The 21,413-nt window shown below is 39.8% G+C and overlaps 1 protein-coding gene across 1 annotated transcript in view; it reads left to right on the forward strand.

Moving 5' to 3' along the window:
• LOC147634679 (zinc finger (CCCH-type) family protein / D111/G-patch domain-containing protein) overlaps positions 1 to 9,019 on the forward strand; it is a 58,658-nt gene extending 49,639 nt beyond the window's left edge. Inside the window, exons 3-4 of the mRNA XM_086803819.1 lie at positions 7,580 to 7,640; positions 7,732 to 9,019. Of these exons, the coding sequence (XP_086659945.1) occupies positions 7,580 to 7,640; positions 7,732 to 8,750 (1,080 nt within the window). The 3' untranslated portion in view covers positions 8,751 to 9,019. The remainder of the gene's footprint in view (positions 1 to 7,579; positions 7,641 to 7,731) is intronic.
• The last annotated feature ends 12,394 nt before the right edge of the window (positions 9,020 to 21,413 follow it).

Below are 21,413 nucleotides of genomic sequence, written 5' to 3' on the forward strand. Positions count from 1 at the left end.
AATTTGAAGCATTCCGCAATGCTTTGAATTTGTTTCCTTTTGGTGGATGATGTACAGTGATCACATATCACTCCAGGGGGGTTTGTTGGGTTTTATGCTGTGTATGCACCCAGAGGAGTGCTAGTGATCATCAGTAGGTTACTGGGGCACTTTTTACTTCAGTTAGTGGAGGTTTTTTCCCCCAGTTTAGTTCAGTTTCACTTATATGCAGTTTATAAGTGTTTTGGTCCACCCGGCACATTTATGGCCGGACATGTGAACACTTATCCTTTAGGGGTCACTATCATGTGGCTTGTACTTGATTTTTTCTATCATTGAGATATACAGCAGTCGTGTTCACTCCCTCTCCTTGGTTTTCCACGCCTGATTGCTTTCTGTAAACCCTAACCCTAACCCTGTTTGTCTTCAGGAATGATGAAGTCTTTTATAACATTTAGGCATTACAAAATGAAAAACACACCAAGATTATTTATCTCATATTTTGAACCCTTGACTCACACATAGGCTTTTAGAAAGCCCAATCATAATCTTCCTCATTAAGAGAAAGATTTTCCACAGATGCAAATGCTTGCTCTTTGGTTGTGGATGTCTCAACTTGAGGGACATCTTCTTCATCGGCTTCTTGTATAAGGTTGGCATGTGTCTTCTCCTACTCTCTCGCCATCTTTTTGAAATATCTTTCCTCGTGTCCAAGCTTTTTGTAGTAGTTACGTCTGATGTCCTTGTTTCCCTTCTTCCACTTGGTGAACATAACTCTCTCAGAGCTGACCCCTTTCTCAAATTGACTTTTGAGACAATGGTCTTCTTCAATCACGACTGCAGTCATATCATCATACGATGTCCTTTGAGCTATCCTAAAAAATGTTCGAAGTTTTGAAAATTTGGACACCGGATAGGAGCATGGCCTTCTTATCATCTTCGTCCATTGTAACTCCCAAGCTAGAGATTTGTTGTAATATAGAGCCTATATTACTTAGATGTTCAACCAACGCTTCTTCATTCATTTTTTTAGTCCTTTTTTTTTTTTTTTTTTTTTGCTTAAGAAATACTTTGGAGTTAATGATTTTATTGCCAACAAGTTCTCTAACTTGTCCCATACCTCTTTTGAGCTCTTGTTGAAGTCCACATGATGAATTAGGTTGTTAGGCAACTTGAGCCCAATGAGTGCCATGGCTTTGTCATTTTGATCATTCCATGTGTGGATCTTCTGAGCTCCTTCGCTCGTTCTAGAGACCATTCCTCTTCATCAGGAGACACATCTGTTGAATTTCTCAAGAATTGTGTAGCTCTTGTTGACTTCCATGTTGATGTATACTGAATTTTGTAAATCCCCAAATTTTTTATGCTTGCAAGAACTTCTATTTGATGTAGAGGGCCGATTTTGCAAAAAGCCCCAAATTTTGGTGAGTGCAAGAGCTCTAATTTTATGATTTTTACCGCATTTTGAAAAAGTCCCAAACTGATTGTTGACATGGACAGAGCTGGAGGGACGACAGCAATGGCGGCGGCGATGGCTACGGCTGTGCGATGGCTCTAGGAAGCGGCAGGGTGCTGGTGGGAGACATGTGAGGAGGTGGCGGCGCAGCTCAGGGCAGGACAGGCGATGGCACAACAGGGTGGGCGCGGGGAGAGCTCCAGCAGGTGGTGTCGTGGGTGTGTAGCTTGGACAGCAGTTGTTGTAACCGCTCCCTACAGGAGGCCTACGAATCGGAAGACAAAATACACATTTTTAAATTACTTAACTAATACCAACAATGGACATTATTAACAACATTAAAACTGTAAATGACCAAGAACACTTGACACCAACACTGGGGCCGGAAAGGGCCCCCCCCCCCCCCCCCTCTCCTCGATACAGTTTGTATTTCTTGGAGTATTTGTATGTACAAGTGTTCATGAGCCTCATGGCCAGATTCCTCCATGACATGGAATGAGAACAATGAAATACAACAAAATTTTGTTGATAAAGAATTAACTGTCATAGTAGACCAAATCACAGGCAGTCTCCCACCTTCACTAGGTGAACACCTGCCCTCACTGGTCTTCCGGGACCGTGCACCAATAGGCACGCCCGTTACTAACACCTGGCAAGGTGAAGCACCACCGAGAGAGAAATGCCTGGTGCTCCCAGGTTAGCTTTGCTCCCTGTTTTTTTCCTCATACCCACATGACCTTCACTGGCTCCTCTAATGGTGAGGACGCGGTCAAGGAAATCATGGGAAAAATCACTATCTCGGTGGCCTTCCATGGTGAAGGCAGCTGGGGGTGAAGCTTGCCTGGCAAAGCTTGCAAAAACAACATTTAACTTTAATTTTATCTGAATTTAAAAGAAAATATAACCAATACTCGGCAAAGGTTTTAATTCAATTCTCAGCAGAGAGATCATTCCCTTTTTGTTGTACTCCTAGTTGGTGTAAGCAGTAGGTACAAATAGGTACAGTCGGTACTGCTGGTACAGGTGTAGGTACAACAAGTACAACAAGTATTGTATTGTTCAGCAAGTACAGTTGCAGGTACAACAGGCGAGTACAGCTGTGCAGGCAGTTGCAGTACAGTAGGCAGGTACAGCAGGCGAGTGCAGTACAACAGGCAGGTACAAATTGGAGGTACAACAGAGGCAAGTGCAGTACAACATGTAGGTACAAATTGCAGGTACAACAGGCGGGTGCAGTACAGCATGCAGGTACAAATTGCAGGCACAGGAGGGGCGGGTACAAAAACAACTCTCAAAAATCAACTTCTGTCCCAAATTCTGTAGCCATCTCTCTTTCATCAACAGCCCCCTCCATATCTTCCATGTGTGGGGAAAGAGAAGTTGCCCATGCGATAGATGCTTTAAATATTATTAAACTTTAATCAAAGGTTAGCTCATGGGCACCCACACTAGAAAGTGTCCGGACAAAATTTTAAATGTATGTGAACGTCCAACCTTATAAACATTAAGGTTTACATGACTTTATGAATTTTACGATCTAAAAGGTCAACAAGGGCAATTCTTACCACCTGTTCACATGCCACAACAACTCGTCAGCAGACAGCACACCCACGGCACACTGGGGGCGTCCCCGTCTAGTGTATTGGCACATCATAGCAGGCAAACACACGAAAACAAGACATGCGAAAACAAGTTTATACATACAAACACAATGCATGTGCACATGTAATGGACGAAATCTCCCTTTCATGAAACTTGTACAAAGATTTCTTGTTAGGCACAAAATTAGTGCGACAGAAATGTGAAGTCCCGGTTTTCAACACACACACAGCACACACACTCATAAGGTGTTTTCACACACATACACACACATAGGGGGTACACACACATGGCTCTTAATCCCAACATCCTCCCCATAGTTGTTAGGTACGAAGGTACGAAATGAGACGAAGGGACGAAAAAACGGTACCGGTACGGGACTTTTTATTTCGGAAAAATAAGTTCCATAGAGGTACGGTCGACTTTAAAAAACACTTGAAAAATAGATATTTGTACACATTTAGAGATGCAAAGTCAAGAGAAGATGGCAAGGTAGAAAGTCCCCATTGCCCAAACGGCCATAAAACACAGTAAAACAAAACAAGAAGAAAAAAAATGGACATAAAAAAAGTCACCCAAAAAAACGGCCATAAAAAAAACAGTTTCGCAATATTTTCGCTTGCATAGTTTCGTACCGTACCGTTTTTTTACGTACCTCATGAGAGGGATTAGTTTCGCAAACAACTATGATCCTCCCACTGCACAAAATGTAAGAATGAGCTATGTCGGTCTCTCAACAAAATTCCAATGCTTCCATTGACAGCCAATCTTCGGCAGATGGACTGCATATGCAAGGGTACAGGAGTGACTATCATATGTGGGGCCCTAACATAGTGGAGAGAACTCATAAATAAATCGAGTACTTGGGTTGAGTTTGAGACAATGTTTCACGATGAGTTCCTCCAAGCGGAGGATGAATTTGATATAGTGGCCAAGTTTATAGACTTGGACATGAAGAACTTGCCTTTCAATACGTACTTGTTGCAGAGATTCAAAGAGTTGCGGTCTTGAGCAGTACACATACAATGTTGTGTGGGTTTTTTAATCCGTGGGTTGGCACAGGAACACAATCTCCAGGTTAAGAACAATCATAGCAAGACACTAGAGGATGCCATCCGGTATGCTAGGATTTATGAAGAGACGATGGCTGGCTAGATGCAGAAGAATGCCTCTAAGAAACCTCAAACCACAGAAACCTTTGAGGAGGCTTCTAGGTGTAATGGAAACCTTTGAGAAGGATCCATGGAAACCTTTGAGAAGAATCCATGGAAACAAACTCAGTTTTTGGGTGAACCCAGTTTGAAGAAAGATCTGAAGCATTAGTAGATTCTCTAGAACATTAGGGAGGACATTTGTTTCTATTACGGTCAGAAGGGCCATATGAAGGTAAATTGTCCAAAGGCAAAGATCAAGGTAGCTCATTTGACCAAAGTTGTAGGTAACCTTCAAGGTCTTATGTAGATGTTATGGTTTTAGGTTAGAGTGCTTGCATGGATGTATTTTCTGTACGGCAGTCTTTGGTCATAACGACTTGATACATATGTATGAGTAGGTGTTAGGGAAGAGAGTATGCACATGCGGAAGCACAAGACAGAGAAGAGGGAGCAAAGGAGAGAGAGCTTGTGGACAAGATCACCTTTTATACTAGCATGAAGCTTTACAATGGCAATAGCCAGCAAGAAAGTGTTGAACTTGTGCTTGGGATTGAACTACATCGAGTGAATATGTGAGGTCCCTTTTATAGTGAAGGGAGTGAACTGGCAAACTTGCTCACGACTTTCTAAAATAGAAGAAATAGCTAAAATACCCAAAAAGTAGGTAAAGTCATGTAACACTGAGATGCACAATTCTAACAGCCCTTCGCAACTTTTAGTGTGCAAGAGTCTAAAGAAGATAAGTTGATGAAGATGCAACCATGGACCCTCCAGTACTGCAGATATCGGAATCACCTTAGAGAGATCACCCGCTAACTTGTTTTCTCGAAACAAAAATGCCACCACGAACAACAAGGAATTTTGCTTGGCTTTGAATTTCTATACAAGTTTGCAGTGAACTCCAAGAATAAGATGATGAGCTGCTGGACACACAATGCCCATAATCCCCAATAATGGATTGTGAAATCATCATTTCCCAAAAGCTTCGAACAATGAACTCGAAATAGATCCAGTCCATAATCTCTGCTACACCAAAGATGACTATGTCAGCCACTTGGTGAGAGCTCCAGAAACAAACACAGCTACTGTTGTGACCAGAAAACGCAGCAGTTGGAGGGGAAGAAATAGTTGCCTTCAAGGGATGCAGCCAGATACCTAAGCAATTGATACCATGTTGGAGTATGCACAAGCGGAAGCATAGACAAAACAAGAGAGAAGAGGGAGCAAAGGAAAGAAAGATCACCTTTTATAATAGCATGAAGCTTTACAATGGCAATAGCCAGCAAGAAGGTGTTGAACTTGTGCTTGGGATTGAACTACATCGAGTGAATATGTGAGGTCCCTTTTATAGACACACGCTTGTCCCAAATCTATCCAAGTTCCATAACCAGATTCACACGATACACATGCTTACTCAAGTGCTTCTTCACTCCCAGCTTCACATTAATGAAGTTGTGAGTGCTACCAAGGTGAAAAAGGGATGTGCAGAATCTGTTTAGAATTGTGCATCTCAATGTTATATGGCTTTACTTTTTTTTTTTGGGTATTTTAGCTATTTCTTCTATTTTAGGAAGTCGTGAGCAAGTTTGCCAGTTCACTCCAGTTACTGATATATGTTCAGAGTTACACGTCCATGTGATTTTGCGGTCCCACTCTCTATTTTTTTGTAACTCAGTAGGACTTCGTAATATAGTGTATATTTGTTATGAAGTGTTTAAATCTGATGTTAATTGTGGTTTCTAACGGTTAAGTTAGATGTTTGGGGCTAGGAAGCATCAGTGTGGAGTCTCACAAATGTTCTCTCCGTTGAGTCAGGTTGTGGTTTTCTAGTTGAACGGTTGGTTGATCATAGGATTGTTTGATCCCAGGTTCTCAGCCTTTGAGGATGAGCCAGCTGGGGGAGGAGGAGATTGCTTGACATTAGTTAGAATATTTCAGGATTGGGACAAATTGCATGCTATATTACCATGTGGGAGCTCCATTAGGACGAGAGTATGTTTGAGTTATTTCACTGTTATTCTAGTGGTTTACTTGTAGGGAGGACCATGACATGGGGTGGAGGTGTAGTGCACCAAGATGTCTCGGCGATTTCAGGTTTCCAATTCCATGAGGAGTTGGAGGCTTGAAGGATAGTTTATATTTATTTAGGGACCTGTTGAGAAGATTTTGTTTTGGTCTTGCTTCCACGGTCATACGTTGGAGGAACAACAACTTCAATTGAGCTGGTTCCTTGATACATGGCTATGTGGATTTGATAGACAGGTATAACTGATTTTAGAGATAGTTGATGGAGATAGGTGGTTTCTCCTTCATTTATTTCCAAGCGTGGGAATGTTCCACTAACCCTTGGGGTTAAAAGCAGGTGGATTCAGGTGGCTAAGGTTCAGATTTAAAAAATGCAAGGTTATTGGCTATTTATGATTGGACTGTTATTTATAGCAGCAATAAGCACTATATATAAGTGTCTTCTGGGTTATTATTGATTCATTGTGGTTTGGACTTGGACCAAAAGGCTTACTCCCACCATGGACATGGCGGATCACAAGTAGTCTTGCCGAGGGCCCTTGTGGGCAGGCACTGGTGGTATGGGACGCCAAGGCTGACTAGCATGGACTCGTGGGAGTCGAACCTTAGCCCTTGGCTCGGGGGAGGTTTGTGGACGCGAACCTACAGTTGGGTGGTGAGCTTGCTTGCACCCCTTTTATTTAGTTTCTTTAATCTTGTTTATGCTTGTGTGTTAGGTGATCTTTGGGAGGAGTCTCTCACAATTCACCCGTGAAGAGTGCTCCAACGACGTACACCAAGAATGCGCCTGTCTACGCCTCCCTCATTTTTGTGAAGATTAGAGCCTAAATCAAAGCGAGTAGACTCCCCCATAATATGCTTGCACATCTTTAAGTCTGCATGCATGAGGGTTGGGGAGTGCCCCCCCCCCCCCCCCCCCTTTTGGGCTTCCCACCCCCATGCCCACCTTTCCAATTTCTTCAGAAGGCTGGGCCTGGGGAAAAGGCATGAGAATCGGCCAGAAGAGCGTTTTACCTGCCTTTCATTTAAGGTTCATGATTTAGAAATAGAAGCATGGTCATGTGGTCGGTCTCTACGAATTTTGACACCTTAGGTACAGCCTTAAGTGGCTAGAAGGTGGCTAGAGGAGCTCTGCTTTTTTCCAGTCTCCAGGAACAGTGTTTTGGTGCTCAACCGATGGAGGGGGTTTTGCCATTGGCCACTCTTGTGACTTTTGCTACATTGTTTATTAGAGGATCGGTTTTCTGTAAATAAACAATTTTAAAGACCTTTTTGCAGGACCAGTGGAATAAGTGTGCTTGGGTGTATGGCAGGTTCTCTCATTAAAACTTCAATCTGGACTAACATGAAGCTATAAAAAGTGCAGATTTGTAAATTCTATATGCAGCAGCGGTGTCGGTTTGGAGAAAACTGCCGCATGTCCCATGGTGGGTGACCTAAGCTGGTTGATTACCACTTGAAGAGTGAATGTGTACAATCATGTTTGAGTACCCGAATTCTGATTACCACTTCTGGCAGGTTATCTGGTGTCACCAGACACATTGAAGCAGTACAACTTGCTGACATGGCAGCAGCCATGTGTCGGGTCTCCGGTGCTGGCATGCAGGTCTTTGAAAGGTGAAGGGCTATGGAGACAAGCGGAGCTTGAATCATGGAATGAGGCTCTCCAAAGCGGTAGTGCTGTTTTTGTGGATGACGGAAGCCGTTTGGAGGTCGGAATGGGAAACTTGTGCCTCTCAGAGTATGCAGAAGTCAGTGATGTAGAGAGCACAAGCTCTGAAGAGGAAGATGAAAAAGAAGAACTTGAAGAAGTAGAAGACGATGGTGACTATAGTTTTTTGGGCTTCGGAGCCACAAGTATGGCCGGCCCTCAAACGGACACCCAGATTTTTGCCAATTGGGAGAAGCATACACGTGGTATGGCCTCCAAAATGATGGTAAGTATGGGTTACCGAGAAGGTATGGGACTGGGTAGAACCGGACAAGGAATAGTTCTCCCTCTTCAGGTAAGGGTTCTACCGAAACGTCAATCATTGGACTTTATTGGCAAAGGAGAAGACATTGATCGAGCTAAAGGAAAGAAGAAAAATAGTAGAGGAGGTAAAAGGAAGCGTGATAAGAAGCTAGCGGATGCCGCCCGCTTAGCTAAAGCTGAGGAAAGTAAGTCTTTGGATGTGTTCGGTTTTATCAATAACCAACTTTCTGCACAGAAAGACTTTGAGGGTGAAGAAAATGAAGCTGGTACGAGGTTTAGTGAGGGTAAAGTGGATGGTCAGAGACAGGTCAAGGCTAAAACACACAAAGACGACAGGAGGTCACTCATGGCACAGGCAGACGAGGTAGCAGAGCTTAGAAGTAAAGTGGAGAAGCTTCAAGAGATGGCTTTGCGCAACCGCAAGGATAAAGCTGTCCACGAAGCCGTATCTCGGAAGCTACATGAGGCTCGAAAGGATCTACTCAAGGCAGAGGCGAATCATGCATCGGCGAGTCTTGCAGTGCACAGCAAAGAGAGAGAAAAAAAATGGCTAAGGTTTTGATCGGGTGTGTACCCCTTTTTAAGTTTTCACTAATTAATTGACAAAGCCTTCTAGAACTCCTGTGACACTAAGGAAGTCAGGTTGCTGCATTGACTTTTCATTACACAAAGAGGAGCTAGATTGATCATTGTAATTCTTCATCACCCTTCATAAGCATTACTTTGGAAACATCTCAAGCCAAGGATAATTGCAGTGAATGTATCCTATGACTTGTTAATGTGGTGATTTTTTGGTGCATTTTGAAAGCTAATTCATGACCCATTTGAGAAGTATCTTGTATACGCAAGAAAGGGTTTTTTTCATAAGGATTTTAATTGTATTATGAAGTGCAAGTTTAAGAAGCCGAATTCTGGCATCTCTAGCTTTTTCTGCTCTGTCTAACCTGAGGTCCTCGTTACTGCTGCTTCTGCACACTTGATGCTTAGTTCTCATATCTCCCTTTTTTTATTACAATTTGATGTTGCTGGGATGTAGGACAGCAGATGGACAAGTGGAGTGTCTATCAATCAAGCTGTATTATTTATCTTAACTCCAATAGGTGGCATGGGAGCTGTTGTGAAGAAATTATCTAGGGAGCACACAAGCCATCCTTGTGGGTCCGCTGCAGTGCAAATTAAAGTCTCTCCGTTTCTTACTTTTCTAGTAGTCTCAAGAAAAAGGTGATGAATGTCTGAGTGATCAGGGGTCTCTTAAGGAGTCACTAAGTCTCTCCAAAGCAGCTTCACCTCATAAAAAGGCCCATGCATATACAATCTTGGAGTGTAAAGAATCATGGTTTGCCCTAGGTAGGACTTCTCATACTTCACAAATGCTGCAATTGTTCCCATAGATTCTAAAATGGCACGTGACCTGTCTATGCTGAGTATCCTAGGGATTGAATCATCCATCAATGAAAACTTGTGGAAAATGTTTTCTTTTATAAAACTACTACTTTGTTGGTGTGCATGATGTGGTTTCATCCATGTGAAGGGAGATTTATATGGGAAATGGAATTCAGCTCGTGTGCTCAAAAGGTGGTTATCTGTCCATCCAGATGCTCGAGGAGAGGAACCACCTAACGCTGGACAAGGCAAGTGTAGCCTTTGATGGATGATAGAAATAATGAAGATAGATGAACTAGTGTAAAAATTATACAAAACTCGAGGGGTAAAGCTCTAAGGACGATCTTATGTGGAGCTGAAGGTTTGCTCCTAGTGAACCTGATGATTATCATATCTTTAATCTCTCTACCTTGGTTGAGCCATACATAGCTGATGTATTTACCATGGAATCAAACGATAAAATCTTTGCTCCAGAATGCTAAAATTTGGTTTGGGACTCTTCAATAATGCAAGGAAATTACATTATTTAATGAGGAGAACCTTTCTTAATGCCCATTTACTAAAAAGAAGCTATACATGCATACATTGGAGTTGAAGTAAGAGTATGTTAAAACTATGAAAAGGCAAGCTCATGGGGAGAGTCTTGAAAGCTTTCAATTATGGCGTTGAACGTACTTCAAAACCTGACATAATAACAGTAGCACACATGCCTCCTATGAGATGTGCAATTAAAGTGAAAATGTGATCATCTTGTTGTTCTGTGAAAGTGCACACCATGGCCCTGTGTACATTTTAGTCATTGTACAAATCACCATGAAAATCTTGTTACCACTTCATTCCGTGGGGGTCTTAATCTCGATCGTCAATGTATACGCATAAACAAGAACAAAATATCTGTTGCAAATAAACCTAGATCATTAATGTGGGTAGGTAAACAAGGAGTACTCATAGAAGTTGTTTTCCTAGCATTTTCCTCTGAATCCTCTAAATAATTATTATAGTATGAATATGTAGGATGGATGTGTGCATGGATGTTTCTTCATCAAAAGGATATGCACAAGATAAATTATTAGCAAAATGAATTATTATTTTTGTCAGAGATTGTAAAGTTTTATGCTTACACAATGACTGAAGAAATGATAGAAGGGGGAGAAAGCCCTTACGTTCAATAAAAAAAGGAACTCAAACTTGTACCATGCATTGAGCCAAATATTTTAAATCACCCAAGACAAACTCATGTACTATGTGGTGTTAATAATACCCAACCCTTCATTTTGTATTGCTTCAATATAGAAATTATGTACAATGTGGTGTCAATAATACCCAACCCTTCATATTGTATTGCTTCAATATAGGAATTATGTACTATGTGGTGTAAATAATACCCAACCCTTCATATTGTATTGCTTCAATAGTGCTATATGTATTCATTACCTTTTTCATATCAAGGATGTTAGGAATAGTGCTATATGTATTTCATTACATTTCTCATAGCAAGGACGCTAGGAATTGGGAGAAGTGAAGGGTATATATCTTTAAAAGAAAAAGGTGAGTGTTAAGTCCTAAACAAGGATGTTATGAATTGGGAGAAGTGAAGGGTATATATCTTTAAAAGAAAGAGGTGAGTGCTAAGTCCTAAACAAGAAAAATGTCCAAAGATTAGTATGCATAGTGTATAAGAATATGGCACAACGGAAAAAGACAGCAAGACAAAGCACAATAGATACACAATGGAGAGAGTAAAATTATGATTATACCAAAGAGGTACAAGTAATGGTGTTGTCCACCTGTGTGCTCTCAAGTAGATCTTAGATGGCGATCTAGAAAGACTCTGGATGGAGTATGTACAAAGTGTAGAAGGGGGTGGATACTCACAAGCATTGGATACTTTAGCTCATGGCAACCATGTCCATATATAGTACTATAGGCAGTGTGGTAGACACATATACAATGAGGGCGGTTACACTGCATAAACACGGTCATCGCCTGCGTATCAAGAACGCGGTCCACCAACCACCGCCCACTAATGATGGACCTGGTATCCAAGGGAATATTCTAAGGAATATTACTCATACCTGGACCCCAACTAACGCTCGTACCCCTAACCAGTGGTCACAATAATGACCCCATCGGCATCTAAGCCAGGGTTTCCACTAAAGACATATGCACCATGGCTACTCCTCATAATGGGGGCCTAACAAAGGGGGCCTAACAAATGTGCATTATACATCAAAGTGAGATACATGCTAAGAGGTGGGCATTGAGTGTATACTAACACAGTGGAGATTGTCATGAATAAGGTTTTTGTTACAAAACGACAAATTTTTCTTCATGTAACTTTCTTTTGAATCTATGTTGTTAGAGACCAATCCATAAGAGACTATTTTCTCAACTAGAAGCAAGCTAGGGTGAAATTATGGTTTATAAAGAATAAACTTTGCTCATTTTTTAAGCTTTTTATTTGTATAAAAAGTCAATTGTGTTTGAGATGTTTCATTTAATGATTAATTATAATCCAAAAGCAACTCATTGGAGCATGTCTTTGAAGCTCAATCCTTGCAAAAAGAGTTTATGCACCATTCAATCTACTAGATCTCAAATGGCAATGGGTATGTAAACAAGGATGCTGCTAACTATCCAAAACCATATAGTGGATAAAATATGATTTTATCCACTATAGTGGCAATGGGTATGTAAACAAGGATGCTGCTAACTATCCAAAACCATATAGTGGATAAAATATGATTTTTGATTCACAACTATAGATTGTTTTTTTCAAACCTTGAACTTAATAAGTAAGACAAATGATTTTTGTACATCAATGAAAGAAGTATCTATCACCAAGAATTTGAGGATTATATATTTTAGGGACTTACACACTTTTTCCAAATCTACTTCGAGTAGAACCCTAAACCACCTTAAGGGAAATATGGACTTCAAAAGAGCCTTGAAAGGATTAGCTTAAGTTGCTATTCTTTTGGGTTTAGAATGTCGAAATTGGATCTATAGTGGGGGGACAAGGCTAATGAACACCCTACTTTTGGGTCTCCCTTTTAAGCTCCTCTCTTAGATCCCCCTTATTTTTACTCTAGAGTCCACTTGCCTTTTTAAAAAAGTTACCATACCTTCTTGAGTTATTTATGTGAGAGGTTCCTTGGGTCATTTGCCTTTTTAGTAATTACCTTTCTCTCTCACATATTTGGTTCCACAACTCGCTCTCAGATATGTGGTCCCACAACTCTCTCATCCCAAAATTTGAAAAACTCTGGCCCCTAAAATGATATTTTATTAAATTTTAAAATTTATCATTTTTTATTTAAAAAAGGTCCCCCTAATCGTATGTAACCCCCAAAAGTAGCTTTTCAAGATCATTTTCAGTCATTAACTACCTCATTAAAGTCACATCTTTTTCTATCATATCTTATGCATATCTTTCACTTTAACCACTTACTTTTCAATTATATCTCATGTATATCTTCACTTTTAACCACTTTTTTTTGAATTTCTATGCATGAAATCTCTTGGGCCATCAACCATCCACTTACCCATAGTCTTCTCTTTTAACAAAACTTTGTCTTTTCCAAATTAAAAAAACACGAGTATAAGAGATCCTAAAGTTAGGGTTTTTTTTCAATTTTCAATATTTTCTATTCAAAAAAGGTTCCTTCATACGTAACCTCCAAAAGTAGCTTTTCAACGTCATTTTCAACCCCAATAACTATCTCATTGAAGCCCATAACTTTTTCTACAATATCTTATATGTATCTTCACTTAAACCACTTAATTTTTTAAATTTCTATTCATAAAATCTCTTGGGCCACCTTGTTCATACTCTTCCCTTTTAACATAATTCTCTCTTTTCCAAATTTGGAAAACAGGGATATGAAAATTAGTTTTTTAAAAAACTTTCAAATTTCAACATTCCTCCAGTTATATGTAATCCTAAAATAGATTTTTAAAGACCTTTTTCAATCATTAACTACCTCATTGTAGCCCCACATATTTTTCCATCATATCTCACTACTCACGAATAACATAACTCTTTTAATATAACCCCACAAATAAAATGAATATGTTTAAAGGACTCTAAAATTAAGGGTTTTAAATTTGTTTAGATGTTGGTGTCTTTTTATTAAAAAATGCCTCCCAAACCATAGCTAACCTCAAAAAGTAAGTTTTTATTACTAGTTTTAGCCCACAACTACCCTCTTGTAGCCTATATGAATAATATCTTCTAGGATTTTTCTCTTCATCATCTATATCTCTACTTTAACCTTATTGTATACCTTCTTTCATTCTTGACCTTAGTGTAAACCATGCCTCCCTTAGAGGATATCACTAACATGAAAAAACATAAGATAGTTCTCCATGTTCGTGTATAAGAGGAATATGCATCAATGATTTTAACTTCCTATTGATTGTGAAAAATCAAATAATATGTATCTCTAATAATGTGTTTCTTCCTATAATTGTGCAGAAGAGGAATATGCGTCAATGATTTTAACTTTTCTATTGATCATGAAAAATTAAAAATCACACATAATGTGTTGCTTTCTACAATCGCATAGAAGAGGATATGCATCAATGATTTTAAGTTTCCTATTGACTGTGAAAAATCAAATAACACATATCTCTAATAATGTGTTGCTTCCTTTAATCATAGAGTCTATGGGAGTCGTCTCTTTCGTATTCAGGCTTGATGAGTGCCAAGGATTATGGGGCTTACACTCATGAACGAGACGTTGGGTGAAAGAAAATTAATTTGGTAATGGAAATTGTACTTTTTCATTTTACACTATTAAAAGCTACTTTTAAAAATTTTCCCTAGAATTAAGTGCTTATAAAAAGGCTATATGGCCTCATTTTTATGATTTAACTTTCACTCTTCTCACTCTCCATAGTTTGAATTAAGAATAATGCACACAAACTACCCCCTATCTCGTCAATGCCAAGAATAGTGCTGGGAAGCATCATCGTGACCTTAACAACAAATGCTCCTTGACCAAGAGTGAGCAAGAGCATGAGTAGGAGCATATATAGGAGCTTATACATACTCTTCCACCATGGATGGGACACAATATTCCACCTCTACCAAGGTAACGTGGAATGAACCCATGCACTCATGATATGGGTCCCGTTCCAACTTTAGAGGAACACTAAGGGTAAGAGAACATGGGGGCCCTGTAGTTGAGGAGAATGCACCTCCACCTCCACCTCCACTTTTATAACCTCTATCCCCGGCTCAACCTGCACTTATATAACCTCTATCCCTAGCTCAACTTGCATGTGTATAACCTCTATCCTTGGATCAACCTACACCTATACAACCGTCGTCCTTGGCTCAACCTTGTACAACCTTCACTTGTATAACCTAATCATGCTTATGCTGAAGAGACTTGAATAGAGGTAGACACCACATCCCCCTAGGCCTGAGAACCTAGTGGTGCCTGGTGTCAAGAAAGAGGAGCAGAAATGGCGTAAAGGTGAGATATGCCAATTTCAAAAAATAGTCGATCTCATTATTCCCAAGGTCCCTTTCTCACACCTTATCTGGGAGACCTTGCAGAGTTATTCTGAGGAGTTGTGTCGTCATAGTCTCACCTTAGGAGCTCTACAAGAAGTTACAAAGGCTTGTTTGGTATCCTTCTTTGAGGATGCAAACCTCTGTGCTATCCATGCAGAGGGTTACAATAATGACAAAAGATTTCAAATTGGCATGACTTCTGCATTGTGATGACTTGTAATGATCATAGCTAGTGTTCTTGGCATGTAAAGTTTGGTCTTGATTAATAGAATATTCATATCTTTTTGTTCTTATATCTGTTTGCACTTGAATAATCATGAAGTGAGCCATTTTCAAATTAATAGATTTGAAATATATATTTTTCATTTTTTCAAAGTAATGGGTTTGAAATATAAGAGAGATTAATATGATGTTGGCATCTATCAATTTTTCTTAGGTCTTTGCATGCATTCCAGAGCCCCTTGCTCTAAATGACCGTTCTTCGATCATCCCATGCTCGCCTCCCTTTTTTCCCTTTAACTTTGGAGAATTTGACTTTGGAGATTGGTGTCACGGATCTAAATTTCTAGGGAGACAGAAATCAAATAAATTGCAAGAATTGATTTAAATTCAAACAATTCATCAAACATCACATGATCATGACCAAAATATTCAAAAACAAATAAAATACTTAGCTCACAAAGATTTGGCTCCAAGATTGGGTGTAATCATCCCCCCTCGTGTGCATGGCCTATTTTCCTCCTACACATGAGTATTTACGAGATACTTTATTCCAATTTAGGCCATAGTCTCCAAAAATACAAAAAGGGTGCTTTTCTTGCACGACACTCTCTTATCTTCAAAAATAGAGTGTCCATAAATTGAGGCTTGGGTTTAAAGCATCTCATGTTTTACCAAATATTAAAGAATCATCGTCTATGCTTGATAAACTAGGGCTTTTACAAAATAAATCAAAATGTGTATAAACTAGTACATGTATATACAAAGCTTGTTTACAAAATGGTGTGCCAAGTAATAAATTTGTACGACTTCTCTTCAATCCTCGAAATCCTCTTTACCTATAAAATAACCAACAATAAATTGGTGAAATAAACATTCCATAAGCATACAAACTATCATCACACACATGTTTGCCAAACAAGCGTAAGTAGCCCAGGAATCACCCCTACATGAAACAAACATTAGAGACCCTAAGCATACGTCAATATCCACCAAACATATTAATATTTATAATGGTACACCCATGATATTAACACAATTTGGCATGACACAAAGATAATCCAAGCGTTCCCAAATTATCTAAGAGGGTAGAATAATATTTTTAAGAGGGCTTAAAATATATTTCCATAACAAATGGGGTACAGTCTGTGAGGTTTTTGGGACCTAAAAAAAGGGTTTCTATCGTAAAAGCCTTGAGGTTCTAACATCTTAAGAAGACAGAGTTCAAATAGGGCTCGAAAAACTCTATTGCATGGGGCTTCTGCTTAGTAAATCTCCACTTATTATTAGTAGGCTTTTAGCTAAATGGTGGCCAGGTCTTTGCATGGACATCGTACTTTCCTTGGCTAGGTAGCTAGGGTACTCTTGGGTACCCACTCCTTCTCGGTGACTTTCCTAAAGGGTTATTGAAGTTGAGGTTTAGGGGGGTGGTCTTCGTCTTTGTTGGCGAGGTTTTAGATCTCCATAATGGTTTAAGGGAATGGTTGATGTGGTGAGGCAAGATGAGTGTTGAGTGTTCGGAGTTACCTGAGGTGATGGCTTGTAAGTGGAGCACGAGGGGATATTGATAGGTGTGAGGTGCCCTCACACTCCACTAAGGGTATGATGTTGGTAGATGCAAGGTGCCCTCACACACCACCAAGGGTACGATAACAATTCCATAGGGAAGCTCGAGTGTTGTGGTTCTTTTTTGCTAATTGACTACACAATTAATGGCTACAATCTATCGCTTCCCAAGGATGATGCTCTCGTTCATTGTGCCTATGGGGTCACATAAACCTTGCAAGATGCAAGTTTAGTTCCAATATAAAATTCAACTTCAAAACAACCGACAATCATGGCTTGGGAATTGTTTATCGTAATAATGGTTGATGTGGATCGTGCGAGGGTCAAGTGGCCTAATGAGGTCCATGTCTCCTAAGAGACAACACGTTGTGGTTAGCCTTGGTGTCAATTAAGGAGGCGGGCCATGTAGCTAGGTGATCTTTCTGGGGGAACTCTAGCTTAAGGCGAGCGGGTTCCACCGTTGGATCTATTTCAAATACATTGAGCACAAACATGGATGTGATTTTGGCACCGTCCAATCGTGCAAACATTGTCCCAAGCTTTTGTGGAAGAGTGTTCATGGTTTCCAGAACATGAACCCAATAAATTGTGTAGCTTCTCATCTTTATAAGCATAGTGGATGCTGTACCAGTGTCAGAAAAAACCGTCCTTTAGTGTAATTTTCATGACTGAAATTGAGAAAAACCGGTTATAATTTTGCCTAGCCTTGAATTTAAAGGTTCAAATTTTTGAAGTTTTAGTTATAAAACCGATCATTTTTTCAATAAAAACCGATTGGGCTTGAAAGTCATCCTTTTTTTCACTGGTTAGAAAAAAAGTTTATTTCTGACACTGTGCTGTACTACCCTTGCGCGAGCTCAAAGTTTTGTAGATCATGTGACCAAATGTATGTTTTAATTTTCTCTACGAGAAGAGTGTCAATTCTAGTTGGGCTTTTAAAGACTCTTTTACCTCACCATTTAAGGCTCTGGCCCTGAATGTTTTGCCGCGCTCACTGAAGTTCAAATTTTACCTTCTTGTGCATCTCTCTTTTGCACAGAGATCAATCAACCCTAAGCCACACGTTGCACCTCTGACCTTGCCATTGCCGCCGACCTTCAAGCTCCGCACTGATGGTGGAGGCCAAGAAATCACAGGGTCTCTTCCCCTCTCTGCTGCAGAAGGTAAATCCCTCTGTGTGCGCTCGTGCACGCTTGTGTGTCTGTGTGTGAGACTTCTTTTTCAGATCTATCAGTCTATGGCGGTCGTAAAGATCTTGTCTTCTTCTTCCTTGGTCTTCTCTATGTGCAGAAGCTCCTCCTTCTGCGCTTGCTACAGCCATGAAGGTGAATCCCGTTTTCTCCACCCCTCGAGCTATGGAAACAGATGAGCCTCCATCTTCTTCAGCGAGAGCGATCTTTATCATCTATAGTCGCCGCAAGCCTGTAGCCCCCTCACATCTCACCATGAGCTGCCCGCGTCTTCGTCATTATCGCAAAGAAAGGTTTACCTCCTCTTAATCCCCTTTGAATCATGCAGATCCGATACAAATTTGACCTTTCCTCCGTTTATGATGCAGATTACTTCACCTCCTCTGAATCAGTAATATGCATGGGCTAATCTCTTCTTAATCAAACGTTGAAGCCATGTTCCCATCTAAATCATGTCTTGGGAATGCTAAATGCATTTGATGCCAATATCCCGCTAACTACCCTTTTGTCGCAATTTGAGACCTTAGGCCTATGAAAATCTGATGCAAAACGAAAAATCAATCATGCAATTTGACGTAAATCTAATGTAAATGAGACATCCGTTAACCTCTCATATCGCCAAATTTGTGGCGACTTCATTGCTTTGATTTTCAAGCATCTTCTAATCATAATTATCAGACTAAATAATACACAAGCCTTATCTTAATAAAAACAGTGAGATGGAGCATTGGAACAGAAGGCCACTGACAATAAGGGGCCTTGTTGCTACAGTGCTGAATAGAGGAGATCCACAGGTTCGCTCTTAACATGTTCATTTGAAAACGGTGTTTGGTGCATTTAACAGTGCTAATGTAGCAGCAAATGCCTGGTCAGGGCCCGCCTGAATAAGTAGCTACTTCTGGTTCATTTTCACTCTGTTTTAATTTCTCTGCAGTAGGGTTTGATTTCATGGTAAATCTATCTTAGCTGATAAGATAATGAACGAAAGGCGTGTTTTTAAGAGGGCTGGATGACGATCTCTTCCGAACCCACAACCGAAACCTTGGATTCCTGAGGATTTTGTGGCTGCTCAGAGTTCCCATTTTGCAGAAGTTGATGCTTTTGAGCTTTCAGAAGAAGAGGGGGAACTCTCAGATGAAGATTGAACTACGAGCACGCCTTAAGGGCTTACATGCGTAAAAGAACAACAGATAGATCTTCACCATCCATTAGGTATTACTGGTAAATCTTACCTGTCCATTAGCCATCTCTGGAAGGGTTAGCTCGCCTGGATATGCCCATTTCCGCTGCTCACCACACAGCCAATTGTGTAAAGACCCTCATGCAAGTAGGCATGTTTAGTCTGCATCATCCATTCCTCATGGTTAGCACATGGCGACAGGGTGGTCTGGCGCCTTGATGAGAAAATAGTTTCCAACTTAATTTCATGTCGTATAATGACTTAAAGTGAATACTTTGCATCCTTCAAATAGAGGAATACCTTGGAGTTTCGTCTTCATTGCAGGGCGTTATTGAGAGAAGGGACCCTTTTCTGCTTGTTGCCTCTGACTGAAGATTCGGTGCTTTTCTTAATAACAGATCTAGGTGGAAATGTATCACTTACAGAGGCTTTAATGTTTGTATAGCCCTAATCATCTCTCTTTGTGAATCCCTTAGATCTGATACATGCTAATACAGTGATGTCCTCTAGGCTACCCGCAGATCACTCTCTCCCTCCACACAAAAATTCCATATGGATGAAAAAGTTCACAATGCAATTCTTGTTGATTTACTCCAGGTTTTTAGCTAAGACGGTCTTACTATTTATAGCCATAGTGATAGTTCAACAATTTAGGCTTAACCAAGTTCTCGTTAAAATCAAGGAGCAATCTATTTTCAAATAAATTGCCCATTGAGAAAGACACTCTTGATGGTCAAAAGCTAGTGCAACAAATTTTTGGCACCATTGTAGGGAACTTAGTACCATTGAAATCATAGTTGCTTTTTGATAGGTGTCATGCTAGTTTTTGAGCATTTTGGCCATAACATACTTGCAAATTTTAAAAGTGCCCATTAAAAATTACATCTAAATTTTAAAAAAAGCCTTGTTGTATTTCCCCAAGTTGAAGGGTAAGGGTGCCTCTCAAAAATCAAGTTTGATTGAAATGATGACATTACTTTCAAAGCAAACCCACCTAAAAAAACTTAAGAAAAGGAAGAATCAACAAGTGCTTTTTATGAGTTTTTAGGTGTAATGTCTAGCCATTCTTGGTCACAAAATGGAGCTATTAATTATCATAATCTCTAGAAAGATAGTGAAAAAGAGGATTCACTAATCTAAAATTGAATTGGGTTATCCAAACCAATTTTTAATAAAAGTAGACGTGAGTCCAATACTAATAGCTAGTGTGAAAACAATTATAACATAGTCTAATAGTAGCTAAGTTAGACCAATTGATTCGGTAGTGCAATTTTTGATTGACAAGTTGCATCACCAGCCACCCAATGACATTGATAGTGATAGGAAACATGAAGATAACAATGTACATGCATGCATAAATGCAACCCTTAGTCACCTGATTACTTGTTGCCATTGGTAGCGAGTGATCTCAGTCACCACAATGTATTGGTCTTGTTAAAGTCCACACACATAAATGCAACCCTTAGAAGTATGTGATTATCTCACTAGGTACGTTGCAATACTTCACACATGACTAGGTTAAACATCTTTCTATGGGTTTTAAGAAAACATTCAAGGTTATAGCTTTGTGAGTAGCAAATAATGTTGGATACCAAAGGATGGTAAGAAAAGGCCTTCTCTTTGTAATTATTCTAGTAGCAGATAGGGTTATGAGAAAAGCAATCTTATAGCTTAGAAGCATTGACAAAAGGAAAGAGCAAGAAAGAACATAGGTACTAGAAGAATCATGAACAAATGTGTAAAGATAAAAAAGCAAATGACTCAACCCTTCTCATTGATAATCTCAAAGTTAAGATCGACGATTAAATTCTAGAGATTTGAAGAAGCCAATGAGATGAGGAGCCTTGATGGTAGTTTTCAATATGCAAATTAGAATGGAAGGTACACTAGACCATAGCATAGAACAAGAGCTTGATTGTCATGAGAATATATTTTAAGTCCTCTAAAAAAATATTATTTATCCCCTCTTGAGTAATTTGGGGAGACGCCTAGATTACTCTTGCGTCATGCCGGCTAGGTTAATATCGTGGGTGACACCACTATAAATATTAATACGTGCGGTATATGACGTATGTTTAAGGCCACCTATGATTATTTCAGTTAGGTTTGTATGGCAGGGTGATTCTTGGGGTACTTACGCCTGGTAGTCATGAGTTGGTGATG

Source organism: Cibotium barometz, chromosome 10, assembly GCF_041138505.1.
Source record: "Cibotium barometz isolate CiBa-2024 chromosome 10, ASM4113850v1, whole genome shotgun sequence".
Lineage (NCBI taxonomy): Eukaryota > Viridiplantae > Streptophyta > Polypodiopsida > Cyatheales > Cibotiaceae > Cibotium > Cibotium barometz.